We start from the raw sequence: 16,901 nt of genomic DNA, 5'->3' as shown, positions 1-16,901 counted from the left end.
TTCTCTTCACCCTCTTGTCAGGTGGTTGTTCAAACCTCAGCCATGCACAACGGGCACAGTGTGTCCTGGGTGAGACGCTGCTGCCCCCCGCAAGCCCTTGGGGACCACCTTGTCTTCCTAACACCCTCAGAGGTGCTTCCTCCCCAGCTCCAAAGGCCAGGCAGCACCCTGCCACCCACCCACCCACCGCCCACGGCTCTCCCACAAAGGCTGCCCAGCTCCTGCTTCAGGCTCCGACCCCCATCTTCCCCCCGGATCCCAGACCCCTCGTCTCCTGCTCTTCTGTTTCGGTAACCCTCTTGTCCCCAGCCCTGGCCCTACTTTCTCCCCTGCCCATGACCCCCAGGCCACTCCTTCTCTCAGTGGCCCACTGTGGCCTCAGGACAGGGACACCCAACGAGAGCCCGGCATGGTGTAGATTGGGAGCGCGGGACATTGGGGCAGACCACATCCCGCGCAAGCCAGGGACTTGCCCTACCCTGGCCTCGAGCACCCTGCCCTCCCTTGTGGGCCGCAGAAGCCCGGAGCACCAGGGGCAGAGAGGCCTGGAGTCCTCCCACTTGTCACACACATGACACATTCCACTGCCCCCGCCCTGAGGGACATGGGCCATGTTGCCAAGAGAGATGGAGCCAGCCAGGAGATGGGAAGAGCCTCTGTAGATTCCAGGGCAGCTGGAAACCCTGAGTGGGCAGCAGGGAGGAGCGGGGCAGGGAAGGAGAGAGGAGGCAGGTGTGGGAGCCTAGCCCTTAGCACTGCCCTGCTGTAGAGTTAGGAAGCAGGGTCTCCCTGTGGCGGGAACCAAGTGTGACAGTACGGGAAACCGGGACCACAGAAAAGGCAGCCCCCATGCTGCTTTCCCCCAGGAAGAAGCCTGGCCCGCACGCCCAGAGGGGCTCCCGGAGGGCTCTGGCCCCACACCCGGGGACGGAGCAAAATCCACACAGCTCTGGCCTGAGCCACAGGTTGACTCCTCAGGCCTCCAGCCTAGGCCTCCCCTTCCGGGCGAGAGGAGGTGTGACCACAGCCGCTCCCCCACTGGGGTCCTCCTCCACCAACCACACCCCCACGCCTCGCCTGGCCTCCTGGCCTCCAGAGGCATATGGTGGAGGAGGGGACAGAACAAGCCAGCTGCACATCTGCCGCCTCTCCGGTCCTCTGTCCTCACCCCTCCTCCCTCGAACCTTCACAAGCAGGTGCAACCAGAAAATCCTATCAGCTCTCAGGGGCCAGAGGCAAAGAAACGCCTACAAACCAGTGACTGGAGCCCAGAGACGGGCTGAGGGGGCAGCGGAGGGGCCGGGACCTCCTTTGCTGACTCCATGCCAGCCGAGCTAGGTGGAGGGAGAGTGGAGAATAAATTGTGATCTTTGCCTCAGGGAGCTTAAGCACTGGCACCCTTCCCTCCCCGGAGCACGCCCTCTCCAGGACAGAGTCCGGGCCTCACTGGGTCCACCACCCCTCGCCCTGAGCGATGAGTCCACCAGTGCGGAAGCTGGGGGTCACCCTGCAGGGTCCCCCAGCCTCAGAATGGTGGGGAACCGTGCCTGGAGCTGCTCCCCGAGAGTCTGGTGTAACTGGTTTGGGCTCAGACATGTTGTACTAAGGTAAGGCTCAGTGTCATCTTACTGCTTGCCCTGTGGCCCGCGAGTCCCAAGACCATAGCCCGAGGTGAGGTTCTTCTTGGGGTTTGGAGTAGAAGCCTCATCATTGGATTAAAAGGGAAAAAGGACGAAGCGGGATTCAGAGACATGGCTTCTCGGTGCAGACTGTGCCTTGGCTTCTCTCTGGGCAACCCCTTGACTCTCTGGGCCTCTGTTTCTTTATCCACAGAATGGGCTGTCATCCCCTCCCCCCTCACAGGGCTGGCTTCTGTGAAAGTGTCCAGCCGGGCCCTGAGTTCCTACACCCTGCACCAGGGGGGCGTGGGGAAGAAGGGAGGGCTGCACTTCTGCTTTTCTGCTTCTGAGTTTCGATTGAGTGCCCCTGGCTCTGGACTCTGCCCCGAGCCTCTTGGTGACCTCATGGGACTGCGTGCTTGGCCTGCTCCTCCAGGGCAGGTGGGGTGTGGGGCGGAACCCCTTTGCTACTCACATGCCCTCTGCTCTGGATAAGGCTGGCAGACACCCAGAAGGGCTCCCGCTGCTGGGCCGGGACGAATCAGAAACGGTCTGTCAAGGAAACTGCTGGCCAGCGTAGGCTGGGATCGTGAGCCCGCCCAGGGAGGAAAATGCGACAGGGGCCCATCCCTTCAAATGTAGCTGCAGCTGCACCCGCCATTCCTCCTCACTCCCCCAGAGGAGGGACCGGCTTCCCCCGTCCAAGGTGACCTCCTCAATCTGGGCCCTGGAGGTTCCCATTACCTCTCACTTACTCCTCAAATCTCTAGCCCCTCCCACTTGACTGCCTTTGGCCCTTTGGCATTTCAACAAACTCAGGGTTTCGCCATCTTATTTTAATTTTTTTTGAAGATTTTTATTTATTTATTTGACAGAGAGAGAGAGCGCGAGGGAGAGAGAGAGCACAAGCAGGGGGAGCGGCAGGCAGAGGGAGAGGGAGAAGCAGGCTCCCTGCTGAGCAGGGAGCCTGACGCGGGGCTCCATCCCAGGACCCAGGATCATGACCTGAGCCGAAGGCAGACGCTTCACCGACTGAGCCCCCTAGGCGCCCCGAGGTCTCTCCACCTTAGAAAGAGAAAGTGCAGCCCTGACCCAGCTCTGCCTGCCTCCTTTTCAGAGCCTACTTCCCGAAGGCGGGCATGTACGCACCACCCTGTGGTCCACACACCCTGACATCCAGCCCACTGCTCGGAGGTCCTACGACTCCCCGATGACGACTGTGGTCCTTGTCGGGTGTGACTCCCCCCTGGTCCTTAGTCCTTACAACCATCATGCTTCTTATCCTCCGGTGCCCGCTGGGCTTTGGGCCCGCACTCCTCGTCGCCGGCCTATCTCCTTGACGCTTGGTCTCACCTATGCTTCTCATTCTGCTGTGCTGGGGGCGCCCAGCCCGCTCTGTGAGGTTCACAACCCGCCAGGCCATCTCCAGGAGCGCACACCCGACTGCCGCCCTGGGTGTCCTTGGTAGGCCTCCAAGGCTGCATATCCCAAACCAATTCACCTTCCTCCCCCTCCTCCTCCTCCCCACCTTGGCATCAATCAAACAGAGACCTAGAGTCACCGAGCCCAGTGACCCGACCTGCCTCAGCCTTTCAGACCTGCCAGTCCGCAGGTAACACAGGCATTAGGGGAATATGGGAACACCACCACAAGGAAGCACCCAGTCAAATCCAGAGTAGGCGTCCTACGGGGCAACCGGTCTGGTCTCTGTCAGGGCAGGAGGAGAGGGAGGGGACCATCGAGAGAGACTGAACAGACAGTCAGATGGAATGCATGGTTCTCGAGTTGATCCTGGTTCAAACAAACTGGCTGGGAGAGATTTGTTTTAGGACAATGAGGGACATTTGACTATGGCCTGGGTCTGAGATGACATTAAGGAACTAATGTGAATTTTATTAGATATAATAATGGTTATGGTATTGTGATTATGGAGAAAAACATTTTTAAGACATATATGCTGAATTTTTTTAGGGATGAGATATGATAAAGTCTGGAATTTATTATTTCTTGGCCAAAAAAAAAAAAAAAAAAGAACAAACGTGGTAAGCAGTAACTGTTAAATCTAAGTAATAGGTATAATTATATTCATTTTAATATTGTTTTTGCTTCTTTGCATGTTTGAAAATCTTCATAATAAAAAGCGGGAAAAGAACCTCCCTTAAACTTTCTTACTATTCTGCATTCTCTGTTACTACTCTATGAGGCGTTCATTGTTTCTTATCCAGAAAGACTGGCCCTTCCAGCTCTCCCCTACCCCCGGTAGTAATTCCTCTCCCTTTACGATGAGGCTCCGGCGCTAGGAATTCTGGAAATAGGGCAGCTTAAACATGTACTGCTTCTCCTCTTCTCCCCACTGCTACCCTCTATGAAGGGGCCATGCCAGCTGGTGAACAGGGCTGGCTGACAGGGGTGCAGTGCCCGAGACAGAACCCAGGAGACCCCCGGGGCAGACCAGGCCCACCACAGGACCCTACAGGGAAGGCAGGGTGACCCCTAGCAGCTGACAGGGAGCCAAACAGGTGGGCTAAGCACTCTCTGACCGTAAGGCTGGGAATGCCAAGGAGACAGGGAGCAGGGAGAATTTCGCAGGGGCCTGCTCAGCCAGCCCCACAGGCCCACTGGTAGAGACCACCCTTCCTCTGCTCTAGGGCCCCATCAAGTGGGGGTACGCCAACAGCTCAGTCCTGGTCCCAGTGAGCAAAGACACATAAACCCCACTCCTCTGACAAGTCAGTGGCTGGAGAGAGTTGGAGCAAACAGAACAACCAAGTGGGGGCTGTCAGACCTGAATACAGCAGGGTCCGGACACGCTACTCACAAATCATGGTGAGAAGAGAAGCTTGTCGTCAAAGGTGACAGGACAGCTGGATGGCCATCCAGAAAAAAATAATTAAAGGTGGGTCTACATCTTACTCTGTCCACTCAGATATATGACTCCCAAAGGAGCAAAGATTTAGACATAAAATGTGAAACCCAGAAAAATACTCAAAGAGGAAAACATGAGCAAAATTCTAGATTTAAAAAAGACCTTGGTAACAGAGACTTAAAATCTAAAAGCCATAAAAGAAGTGATTTGTACACTTGACCACATACAAGTGTCTTAAGTGATTTGTGTGGCCAAGACATCACATTAGTGAAGTCAGGAGACAAACTTGGGGAGACTACAACTCACGCAGGAGATAGAAGGCTATTTTCCCTCGAATGGCGAAACCTTCTAAAAACCGAGAAGTAAAAGACCAATAACTCAATAGAAAAATGAGCACAAGCTATGAATAGACTGTTCAGAGACAAAGGAAAACGAACAGCCCTTAAATCTATGAAAAGATGCTCACTCTCACTGAAAAGAGAGATGCAAATTCAAGCTAGCTTAGCATAAATTTTACTACCGGACTGGCAGAACACAACATCTTGTCGACACTTGGATGGCGAGGCTGTGGGGAGTCAGGCACCCACATCTGTGTTGGTGGGAATGTAAACGGGTGTAAGCCCCGCGGACAGGGACAGCAATCTGGCAAAATCTAACGGTTAATACCCATCATTTACCTTTCCACCCAGCGATCCTACTTCTGGGGTTTATCCTTGATTTTCCTGCACGTGCGTGAAAGAAGAGCAAAACAGTCCAAGGGCCCGTCAGCAGCAGACTGGTTGAAGAATTTTTGATACATCCTTACAATGAAAACCCATGTAGCTACAAGGAAGGCGACTGATACCCTCTATGCACAATCTCCAAGATACGTTGTTAAATCAAAAAGGCAAAAAATAAGCAAGATCTAGGATTGCGTGTACTGCGCACCACCTTTCTGCAAGAGAGACCGAAAATCAAGTAATCAAATGTGTCTTCAGACAAGTTTGTATTTGTATAAAGAAACTCTGGAAGAACAGAGAAAGAATGAAAGTGGTGACTTTTGAGCTGATGGAGAACAGGGCCCAGAAGCAGGGGTATGCGTGGGAATTTTTACTATATACTTTTTAACGTTGCTTTGATTTTTAAAAACCATGAAAGTACATTATCTAATTATTTTTTTAATAGATTTCATTTATGTATTTGTCAGAGAGAGAGCGTGTGTGCACAAGTAGGGGGAGAAGCAGGCAGAGGGAGAAGCAGGCTCCTCACTGGGCAAGGAGCTCAATGCGGGACTCGATTCCAGGACCCTGAGATCACAACCCAAGCCGAAGGCAGATGCTTAACTGACTGAGCCACCCAGGCGCCCCACATCACCTAATTAAAAAACTCTTGCTACAAGCAAGATAGAGGGGCTGGAAAACACAGTGACAATTTGAACAACAATAAAAAAGAATTCAAGGAGATTCAAGTAAAGCACAAAAGAAAAAAGAAAAGACTACTTTAAAACTTAAACTATATCATTGCGCTATTTATTGAAGATGAGAATGGATAGTCACTCTCCAGACTCAAAGTTATGGCCTGGAAGATAAAGCAGGAGAAATATCTCAGAACAAACGCACACAGAGATATAAGCAATAAAGGGCAAAGCTGCAAAACTGGAGAAGCCAGGCAAGAGAGCTAATGTGCAAATGAAAGAAAAAGTCAAAGACACAATAATCATGCAACAAACAGATTTCTCTAAGCTGAAAAAAAAAAAGACCCAAGGCTATCTAGAGACTGACGGGGTTCTGTGAGTTCCGGGCGAGGGGTGGGAAGTGCCGAGAAAGAGATCCCCACCTCTGCACATCCAAGGGCATGCCTGATTAGGAACCGCAGGGACAAGCAGAAGCCATGAATGAAATGCAGTGTGTGTTGCAGGACAACGGGGTGACAGGCGGAGAAGAAGAGAATCAGTCGCAGCGTGATAGAAGGGGAAAAGCAAACCACAGGAAAACCAATAAATGTAAAGTAAACCATTAGGAACAAAATCAAGTACGCTGTACCGTTATTAAACAAAATCGGAAAAGAGTGCATTATCCCATCAGAAGACAGAGTCAGCTTGGATTTCAAAATTCAGTGGTAGGAGATACATATGAGAGATGCTTAAAAACGTGATAACGTTGAAACTAAAAGGATACTGAGAGACGCCAGTGAGTGCAAAAATCAAAATCGAATCAAATAGAAAGAGTGGCTAGGTTCGTAATGGAAGGGTGGAGTGTCGGGTTGAAAGCACCCCGCGGGATAAAGAGGGACCCCAGGTAATGATACAAAGGCACGTTCTGTGATGCCAGCAGCCAAACTCTGTGTGCTCCCGACAGCGTTCTCGCTAGACGTAAAAAGGGAAACCTACCAAAAGTACGAGAAGAACTTCATTGAGAAAATTTGAGTGGGAGATTTAATAAACCTCTATCGGAACTGGAGTAAAAGACAAAACCCAAAAGAGGTCTACAAAGGAAACGCAGGTTTCAATAATAGAACTGATCAGCTTGGGTTGATCTATACGGGACCTGATGTCCCTGAAATAGAAAATATGCCATTTTCCCATGGCTATGAAAAACCTAGAAAGATTGTTTCCTCAGTCACATAGAAATCTATTAAAAAAATTTTAAAGTGGAGGTTTTGCAAATCTAGGGAAAAAAATGAATGCTTTTCTAGTAAAAAACCCACAATGGCCAAAATGAACAAGAATGAATGGAAAACTTGAAAAGACCAAACTACTGTTGATGAGGAAAAAAAAAAGTCTGCCCCTGACAAAGCACCAGGTCTCGAGGGTTTCACGGAGGAGGCTGACTGGTAGAAACCTTTTGGATTCACCTGTTGTCCCCCTTCCTTGGCCGCTCTCTGGCCAGCGGGATTCTGGCCAGGGCCCCTCCAGCGAGCCCCAGCAGCACCTGCCAGCTACCCCCCACCCCACGGAACCGTGGGTTTGCCTGCCCAGCTCGCTTCCCCGACAGTCAACGGCCTGAGGGCAGGGACCACGCCTTGTGTTTCATTGTCTCCCAGTGCCCAGTCGAGCACCTGCCACGTACTGAATCAATGACACGGTAAGTGAAAAATCCCAGTGCCCTTGTCCACGCCCCAGGATGCCCCCCGTCTGTATAACTCTGCCACATAGAGCGAAGCTGGATGGATGGAGAGGAACCAAAATGCTAAGAGTCATTAGATTGAGATTTCCCCCCATTAGCCAAATATGTGCAATGGCATGAAACTATTTTTATGGGGGGAAGGGTAATTTACAAATTCAGAGGATTCCAGGGCACTCCGGTTGCATGGCCGAGGCAGGAAGGTGGCTGGGGGGAGCTGGAGGCGGGCCCCTTCTGGCACCTTATCTTGGCTCCTCTGGCTTCATCTCTCGGGCCAAGTTGACCCAGCCCCCGGGACACACATGGAAGCCTTGACAGGGACCCCTGCCCTGCTCCCCTGATGCCTCACGCTGGACCCGGGGAAGGAGAGGATGCAGGGTGGCACCCATAGGAGCCCAGAGCCTGGGCTGGACAGGAGGGTCCTGCGGGCCTCGCTGCACCTCAGCAACCACTCTGGAAGTCCCCTCAACACCGCAGCTCTTCCTCAGTTTGGCAAGAGAGCCTCCTGAACGCTAGCAAGGACCCCTATGTCCCTCGGACCCAGTCCCTGCAGCCCCCCTCCCTCAGCGCCAACCAGCATCCACTGTCCCGTGCCACTTAGGTCTGGAACCCTGACCACGTTCTGATCAACGGACCGCAGTCGTGATGATGGGCTTTCCCGTGCCAAGGGCCGGGCACTGACTAGTCTTCGGGGTTGGCATTCATTGCCAAGTGCCTGGCCCTCCCCACTACTGGACACAGACAGTTCCAGGAAAGGCAGAGAAAATAGATCGAGAGAGAAGCCGGCTGCTGGGGCTCAGGAAGGAAGTGGGGAGGCAGGTAGACTGTCTCAGGAGGCCCGGGGGGGGGGCAGGTTAAGGGGAACCAGAGACCGAGAGGTGAATAATAAGGCTCACACTCAGGGGAGATCACCCAGGGGACCCCACGGAGCCACGGGAGCTTCCACGGCCCGGGAGCTTGCACCTTTCTGCCTGGGGAGCAGTGGGTGGGGAGGACCACTAGTGGCCAGGAATGTGGGCCGAGGATGGGAGGGGGTTACCCAAGAAACTCGTTCATGGGTCAGGCCACAGGCTGGGCAGTGGGGCTCCAGGGTCAGCCTGGGGCTGCAGATGAGTACGGGGAAGGAAAGGTCAGGCCAGGTGTGAAGAAACCAGCTGGGCCACTCCAGGACCTCCCTGGGTGTGGGAGGGGGTGGGGAGAAAGATGGTTGCTGGGAGGAGGGAATACAGACAAGGGGACTCACTGGACCCTCCCCTCAGCCTCAGCTCCCCTGCTCTTACTAGCTCCCCCCTTTCCAGAGGCCCGCCTGGCTGGTCCCAAAGGGGGATCCAGGTGGGTCTGTCCAAGGCCAGTTCCTTTGTCCCATCACAGCTGCCTGGGGCTGCTCTTGGAGTCTGTCCCTAGGAGCCAGGCCTGGGTTCCAGAGAGGAGGGTGGGGCACCTGGCAGGTGGCGTTAGCATGGGTACAGGAAAAGAGCAGGCGGAGGTCCGGGAAGGAGAGGAGAGAGTGGGAAGACCGCCACGGCCCGCCCCCCTGTGCCCCATCGGAGTTGTGGGATCACTCACAGTTCTCGGCAGAGGACAGGGAACCGGGGCCCTGGGGCTCCTTCTAATCTGGGCCGCCTACTCAGGTGCGGGGCCTCCTGGCCCGGCTGCACAGGCAGCCGCAGGGCCCGGGGCTGTACCTCTTTCCTCCTGGTGGCCAATGCCTGGGCAGCAGAGGCGGGCTCCAGTCCAGAGGGCTGGCCTGGGCCTTTCCACCTCAGAGGCCCTGGGGCGGGGAGGGTGACCGCACCCTGAAATCCCCGAGTCAGTGGGTCCCCCTCCCCCCACCCGCCACAGGGGAGGAGTCTCAGAGGCCCCTCCTGACCGGGCTTCCAGGCTCCCAAAGCCCCTCCTCAGAGGGGGTGGGGGTGCTCCAGCTGACAAACGCCACCTCCCTCTCTCCCCTCCCACAGTGCGCTTCTGCCCTCTCCTGGGATAGCGTATTCTCCTACTCGGCCTCGGTGGAGGGGCGGAAGATGAGGGTTTGGAATTCATGCGTCCTTCCCCATGGCCCGTGCCCAGGCTGGGCACATACAGGACACTCAGAAAGGGCATACTTGTTTGCCTCCGGCTTGTACTGTCCCTGCTGAGGGGAACAGGTTGGCCAAGCCTGCAGGCCACCCAGCTAAGCCTGCACCTGACGACCGGGGTGGGGCTGGGGGTCAGGAGGCATGCAAGTGACTTGGACCCAGCCACCTCCTGCCTGGGGGACCTCAGCCAGCCGCTTAGCCCCTCCGAGCCTCTGCAAAGGCGGGCGCCCAGGCCTGCCTTCTGAGCTGCTGGGGGCGTGAGCTTCTGGGTGAGAGCCTACGATTAGCCCCTTTGGGACAGGATCATGTCAAGTGTAACACGCTCTGTGTTCCCAGGCTCCAGGACTCTGACCAGGACACGTGAGGGGCTCAGTACGTGCTAGGTGAGTGGAGGGCGAATGGCGAGGCTGTAAAGCGCCACACGGGGTAGCGCTTCTCTCTTCTGGGGGGGGGGTGTCCCTGCCTCTGCCGATGACCCTACCTCCATGCCACCCTCTCCCCTCGGCCACCGGTCCACCCTCCTCGATGACCGTGACCCTCCGTCCTCACGTGCCGCCCCTTGCCTCAGAGGAAGCGGGTCCCTCCGCCTCTGCCGGGGCGCTCAGCCTTTCTCCCGGCACCCCGTCTCACATCCACTTCTCACCGGCCTCGCTGTCCCGCTCTTCTGGCTCCGGACCGTTCACTTAGATTTGGGGAGCCTCGCCTCTTGACCTGCACTTGCCTCTGGCCACACAGCGTCTCTCCCTTCCCTGCCAGGCTTTGGAGCTGTCTACACGCAGCCTGTGTCCTCACTTCATCCCTCTGACTCTGCCTTCTGTCTTTGGGAACCCCTTGACCAGCTCCTGATGACGTGGCTGCTGACCTTGTGGTCACCATTTCCGATAAATGTTTAATGACCTTTATCTAACTTCTCTTTTCTTCTGGCCGCTTCTCAGTGTCTAGACCAGCACTCTTCTTTCCTCCTTGTTCCCTGACGGTTCCTTCCTCTCAGGCTTCTCTACCCTCCCTCCCAAAGGTGGTGGGCCCAGGGCCGTGTCAGGGGCTCCTGTCCCCACATCCACACGCTCTCCGCAGCCCCATCCGCACCACCACATGCGGAGGGCCTTCTCCTGGGCAGCAGGCTCAGCTTCCGACTGCGGCCTGGATCTGTCACCGCCGAGTAAACCGACCTCCGTCTGCAGTGTGCAACTGGGAGACTGGGACTCATCCTGACTTCTCTCCCACCCTCCTCCGCCCATGGGCCCCCAGATCCCTCAGCCCCGACTTCCTAAATCTCGTGTCATCACTGCGTGCCTGGGAGACCACGAAGGTCCTCTGCCCTTCTCAAAGTCCCAGCCACGGGGGTCTTCTCTGAACCCCACTCCCTTCTCTGCTGAGTCTTCCAGCAGCTGCGGAATGGAGTCCACATCCCTGGTGAGAGCCCATGCGGCCCTGCCTGGCCAGGCACCACCCACTCCCCACAGCGCCCTGGCAGCGCAGGGTGGGGGCAGGGCTGCAAGGCCCCAAGGGAGCCAGTTCCCACACCCGCACCCGTGCCGAGGTGCTACAGCGCACTGGGTGTCACTCTATCCCAGATGGCCTGCGCCATGCTGGACTGAGGCTTCCGTCCCCTCTTGCCAGGCTCCTGACCCAGAGGGTAGCTCTCCAGGGCTGGGGGGCTGTGGCTCACCAGGTGCTTGGCAGGGGGGAGGCCAGTTCCTGCTTAGTTAATGAGGGGAAAGGTAGGAGCTGCCTCTCCCGCCTCCTCCAAGAAGAAAACAGGTAGGCTCACCTTTCAGGAAATTCCTTCTCTAAATGCTGCCTTGAACAACTAAGAGCAGAATGGGGTTTCCTTCCCAGGAGAGAACCAACTCCCTACCCCTGGAGTGTCGGGATGGGGTGTCATGGAGACCCACAGCTGACCCTGGACTAAAGCGGGGTCACAGGGAGTGTGAGATTATACCCATCGCACAAGAAGGAAACAGGACCAGGGGTACTAAGCCTCTCCTTGAGGTCCCACAGTGAATTAGGGCCAGAAGCGGGACCAGGCTGAGCGTCTCTCCCAATGCTCAGGTCTCCGGCAGACGTTCCAGTTCCCCCGCGCAAGCACATCCCCACCATCACCTGTGTGCCCCACCCCCATCACACCGCTCCAACTGCTCCGAAAGAAGGAGGGGCAAGCAGGACAGAGAATGTGGAGAGGCCTCGGAATGCGCCTCCGACAGCCTGCCTGGGAAACGGAGGCACGCCGGGGTAAGCAGAGCTGGCATCCAGCCATGTGCCCCAGAGAAGCTTGCCAATTGGCCTTCTGGGACGCCGGGCACCAGAACCTCCACTGCCCCGCCCCCGTTCCCTCTGGGCGGAGTCCGGGTCCCCGGTCTCACCGCGGAATGCTGTTCCCAGCCATGGCCACAAGGGGGAGGGCTGCTCCGTGCAGAAACCAAAGCGGAGGTGGCGCAGACAAGGATACCAAATGGGAGCCCAGCCAGCCTTGGTGGAGCGCCTACACCACCAATCCCTTCCGCAGGAGGACACTGGGGCTGGGGGAATTAGGTGACTCAGCAGCTGGCAGGTGATCCAGCAGGGGCAAATTCGAGTCTCTCTAGCTTCAAATCCTGAGCTCTTTGCACTGTAACCAGATCGGGCGGTGGGAAGACCCAGGAGGTCACAGACTGGGACGGTGCCTCCCTCAGCTGGGCATCCCAGACTCAGTCCTGGCACGTGCCGGGCATCAGCGTTTACACCAAGTACATTACATCAAGTGCAAAGAAAGAAATCAGAGACTCACAAGGTTTAGGAGTCATCCATCCATCCACCCTTTCCACCCCTCTTTGGGCCAAAGGACAATTGAGACCCTGAGAGAGGAAGTTAATTGCCCATAATTACCCAGCTGGTGGCAGATGTCAAAAGGGGGTCTGTGCATCCTCCCTCCACGGCTCCCCCCGCCCCAAGTTCCTAAAGTTCAAAGGTCAGGGCCATTAGAAGGATTCTGAGGATGTACCAATGTTTTTAAAACGTGCTCTATTTTCAATTCCCAAATTAACACAAACTGGATTCTGAAACGAAAACAACATCCTCACTACAACTGGACCTCTTCCTGAAACAAACAAATCAAAAATTGTTTTTTTTTTTTATAAAGGGGGAACTGAAATGTTAGAAGAAGCCAAAAAGGGAAGCAGACCCCTGACTTTCACATCCATTATCTCATCGGACCCCCAAGCTTCTATGAGAAAGGCGAGGCAGATGGAGCTGCCTGCAGGTCCACGGCCCCATACCCTGAAGCGTTTCGGAATGGTGCAGCTGTTAGAAAGGTCGTATGGCGCACACACCTGCCAGCCAGGCTTGGGGCAGCACACGCCAATCAAGTCCATCTGCGTTTCTGCAGGAAAACTAAACGTAATAAATAAAGACCACCAACGGCTTCACATCGGCTCAAGTTCAACTTTGCCACCAATTGAGTCACCAAAAACATTTGGGCTCCTGGAAGGTCTGGCATTCTGGAATTGCCGATAAGTCGATTGCGAGCCTTCACGCCTCTGGTTTCGCGGTTGAGGGGAGTGAGGCTCGGGGTGAGGGAGCACGTGCAGAGTTGGCGGACGCTGCTGCTCGGCGTCGAGGCGGACGCTAAGCCCAGGGAGGGGAGTCTCCTCGCGCCCGCGCAGCCCCGCGCCCTTCTTCCAGATCCCCTGCTCCCCCGCTCCCCGTACCTGCTGCGCGCGCTCCTCCCGCGGCGGGCCGCGCACGTCCTGGATGGCCTCGTAGACGTTCTCGGAGTCACTGCGCGCCAGGGGTCGCGGGCACACCCACGAGCCCGCCACGCTGCAGGCCTTGAAGCTGCCCGCGCTCCCGAGGAGGCCGGCAGGCGGCGCGACGGCGGCGCGCGCCAGGTCGTCCAGGGACTGCGCGGGCCGTACGAGCGCCGCAGGCCGCGTGTAGAGGCAGGCGGGCAGGCCGGGCGCCAGGCTGCTGCGCTGGGTCGCCGCGCCGTGTCGCTGGGGCACCTAAGAAACCCAGCAGCGACGCCGCGGGGCCGCTTGCGGCGTGCCCCTCGGGGCCGAGCGGCGCGGCCTCATGAGCGGTAGTCGTGGCCAGCGGTTCGGGACTGCGAGGGCCCCTGGCGAAGCGCGGCGGCGAGCGGGGAGGTCCCAACGCCCGGCAGCTCGCGCACGTACTGCGCGGGCAGGTAGAAGGGGCGGCCGCCGGGCTCGCGCCGGACGTGCCACCAGTGCTCGGTGCTGCGGCGCAGCAGCCGGTAGCGCTCGTTGGGCTGGATGGCGACGCGGCGCCCGTCCTTGCCCGTGTACTCGAAGGGATGCTCCACCAGCACGTACACGTCCCCCTCGACGTCCGCCGCCATCGCGGCCGTGGCGTTTCCCTGTGGGCGACAAGGAGGAGGGGCGGGGAGGTCAGGGCCACCGAGCCGGGAGGTTCGCCGCAGCCGGGGGACAAAAGACTGGGGTTCGAGTCCCGATGCTGCATTCTTCGCGTGCGTTAGGGCCTCAGTTTTCCTATCTTAAAAACGGGGGACTTGGATAAAATAATCTCTAAGGTTCCCATTCTTACACTTGCTAATGGAAGTACGACAACACTTGCATTCTGTGGCATCGATTATGATTTGAGCCTCGATTCAATCCCTTGGTGGGGAGATTGTGGGTAATACTGGTCCAACTTTACAGCCAAGGAAGCCTTGACTCAAAGAGATGGGGTGATTGCCGACGGTAAGCCGACACCACATTTGCCTCAAGAGTTGACTGGGCCTCAGTTTCCCGGTCTGTGAAGTGGGAAAAACAGCCCATTCTCTCCACCCACTGCCCTGCCCCGCCCAGACGCCACCAGCCCTCAGGAAATCCGGGTCCCCAGAGCCTCTTCCCTCCAGGCTTCTGCGCCCCGGGCCCGCCGGGTCAGAGTTGAGGCGCGGGGTTCTGGGAGCCACCCCGGCGCCTCTCTACCCCGGGAGTGTCCCTGGTTCCAGTAGTCCAGGGGCCTTGGCATAAGGGACCGGGACTGCCAAGGCTGGGGAACCGGTTCTCTCGGTTTCTCTTTCCTTCCCCGGCGGCTTTGCCGCGGACGTGAACCCGGAGCCTGGCCCGCCCAGACCGGCCCGCACCGCCCTCTGTTCTCCAGCTTCCGAGAGAGGCTCGGCCCTCGCGGCTTGCCCACCTGCCCTGTGATCTCCGCGTTGCCCCACGAGAGTGGCCCTTAGATGCACTTTGCGACAGCGACTACCCATGCAGTGTCCTCCCCCAAGCTCTCTTGCAGCGATCACCCAACCCACCCCTCTGCACGCCTCTTAGCCTGGCTCTTGGCGTGGGGGGCTTGGGGGTCAGAGCCTAACTGTAAATCTGCCTGTGTCTCCCCACCAAAGAGATGAATCGGAAGCTTCTTCCCTAAGGGGCTGGTACCTCCAGCCTTTGCACTGACCCCATCTCCTGCCTAGTAATGGTGTCCCGGGAACAGCCCCTGGGAGCTCGGTTGCTTGCTGAGGCTCCAGAACCAAGGGAACAGGGTCTGGCAGGGGGGCTCAGAGCGCTCCTTCACTACTTTCTTCAGCTTTCCTCAGTGCGGAAAGGGGTGCACACTGGGCCCTGGAGGTATAGTCAGTGAGCTGCTGGAGCTAAGCCATCAGACCTCTGGGAGGATACCCCTTCTCCTCACTTTCGCCGGGACCCCCGCCGCTCACTCACGTTGGCAGGGCTGGTCTCGGGGAGCCCATGGACTGGACGGGTGGAGCCAGCGGATGGATGTAGGTTAGGCTCCCGCCATCTCCTTGGGCGGGGCTTCCAAGGGCTAGGCCGGGGAGACCTCGGGGAGCAGGAGCTGGCAAGGGGAGCAAAGAGGGAGAGGGATGCTTAGGACGGCTGCCCCAATCCCTAACGCGGCTGGGAGGGGCGAGGAGGAGCCTGAATGAGTGTGTCTGGGCCGGTGGGGACGTTGGGAGTGGGGCCCAGAGCAAGAGAAGGCAGAAGGGAGGGGCAGGAGCTGGAAGGGCTGCGACGGAAGGGGTGCTGCCGGGTGGCGAGCGGAGCCCAAGGTGGGTAGGGTCCCACCGCTGCGCTCCCCCCCCCACCTCCGCCCCACCCCGCCGCGGAATTTGTTGTCCTCGAGCCTCTACGTCCCGCGGGCGCGCTGCTCTGGGACTGCTCGACCTCCGGTTCGTGGTCTCGCCCAGGCGTTCCCATACCAAGCGAAGCCATTTGCACCCCGAATCACCGACTAACAGCCCTTTCCAGGCCGATTGCAGGCACTACTCGCTTCGGACCCACCTCCGCCCTCCCCAGGCCCTTTCCGGGCGCAGCTTGGCGGGGCCTGGAAAAACTGGGAGCGGAGTTCCCACGGCAGGGATGCCCACCCGAGTGCAGGGTCTCGGGCTGCGTGGGGAGGGGACCCCGGACCCGGCTCCTTCCCCAACTCGGGGGGAGCGAAGAGAAGCGGAGGGATAAGGGGGAACGGGGAGGATCCCTGGAACTCGGGGGCTGACCCGTCGCCAGAAGGTGCTTTGCGTCCACTGCCCCGGCGACGCGAGCCACAGCGGCGTCAACACCTGGGTCGGCGCGGGGGACCTGGACCCGGGCCCCTCCTGTCCCCGCACGGAGGGCAGCCCTTCGCATCTCCGCTGCACGCGGGGGATCCGACCCGCGCGGCCCAGCTCCCGGGTCCGCGCAGCTCCCGCCCCAGCGCCGGGTGAGGGGGAGCAGGCGCGCGCGGCGCCCCCGGGTGAGAGGACCCGCCACCTGCGGCACCGTACCCCCACCCCCCTCCGCCCTCGGCTCAGCACCCCCCTCCCGGGCCGGCCCGGCCTCGGCACCTCGGGGTGTCCGCTCACTGGCTTCGCTTCCACTTGTCCCGGCAGGCGCGCGTGGTTTCGGCGTCCGGCGTTCCCTCCTCCACCGCCCAGCTCCCGCGCAGCCCGGTTTCCTGTTCAACAATACAGCGAGGGAGGCACCAGCGGAGAGCGCCCGGCAGAACTTCCTCCCGGGCTCAGGCAGGGCTGCGGCTTCTAGAGACAATCCCCGGTGTCCTGGCTTCCTGTCCCCTCTGGGCCGGGCCAGTGCCCTGGGAGCACAGACGCCGCCCTCCCGCCTGCACCTCCAGGGATCCCGGGCCACACCTGGCTGTGTCCTGGGAGGTGGAAGCAGCAGGGCCGGGATGATGGCATGGGGGTGGGGGGAGCCTCCTCGACTACTTCTGGCTGGATTTCCCTTACTCTGTTTGATTCCATGCCCCTGCCGCCTGGATCCTCTAGAAGGGGGCCACCCTCCAG

At 58.2% G+C, this 16,901-nt stretch overlaps 1 protein-coding gene across 1 annotated transcript in view; it reads right to left on the bottom strand.

Annotated features, from left to right (window-relative positions):
• Positions 1 to 16,560, bottom strand: part of ARHGAP27 (Rho GTPase activating protein 27) — a 28,513-nt gene extending 11,953 nt beyond the window's left edge. Inside the window, 5 exon segments of the mRNA XM_040640465.1 lie at positions 13,348 to 13,647; positions 13,649 to 13,792; positions 13,794 to 14,015; positions 15,325 to 15,457; positions 16,446 to 16,560. Of these exon segments, the coding sequence (XP_040496399.1) occupies positions 13,348 to 13,647; positions 13,649 to 13,792; positions 13,794 to 13,997 (648 nt within the window). The 5' untranslated portion in view covers positions 13,998 to 14,015; positions 15,325 to 15,457; positions 16,446 to 16,560.
• Positions 16,561 to 16,901: the final 341 nt, after the last annotated feature.

The sequence above is a fragment of the Ursus maritimus genome, unplaced genomic scaffold (genome assembly GCF_017311325.1).
Source record: "Ursus maritimus isolate PB19 unplaced genomic scaffold, ASM1731132v1 scaffold_24, whole genome shotgun sequence".
Lineage (NCBI taxonomy): Eukaryota > Metazoa > Chordata > Mammalia > Carnivora > Ursidae > Ursus > Ursus maritimus.
The sequence above is the reverse complement of the archived record's forward strand: the minus strand, read 5'-3'. Positions and strand labels throughout refer to the sequence as shown.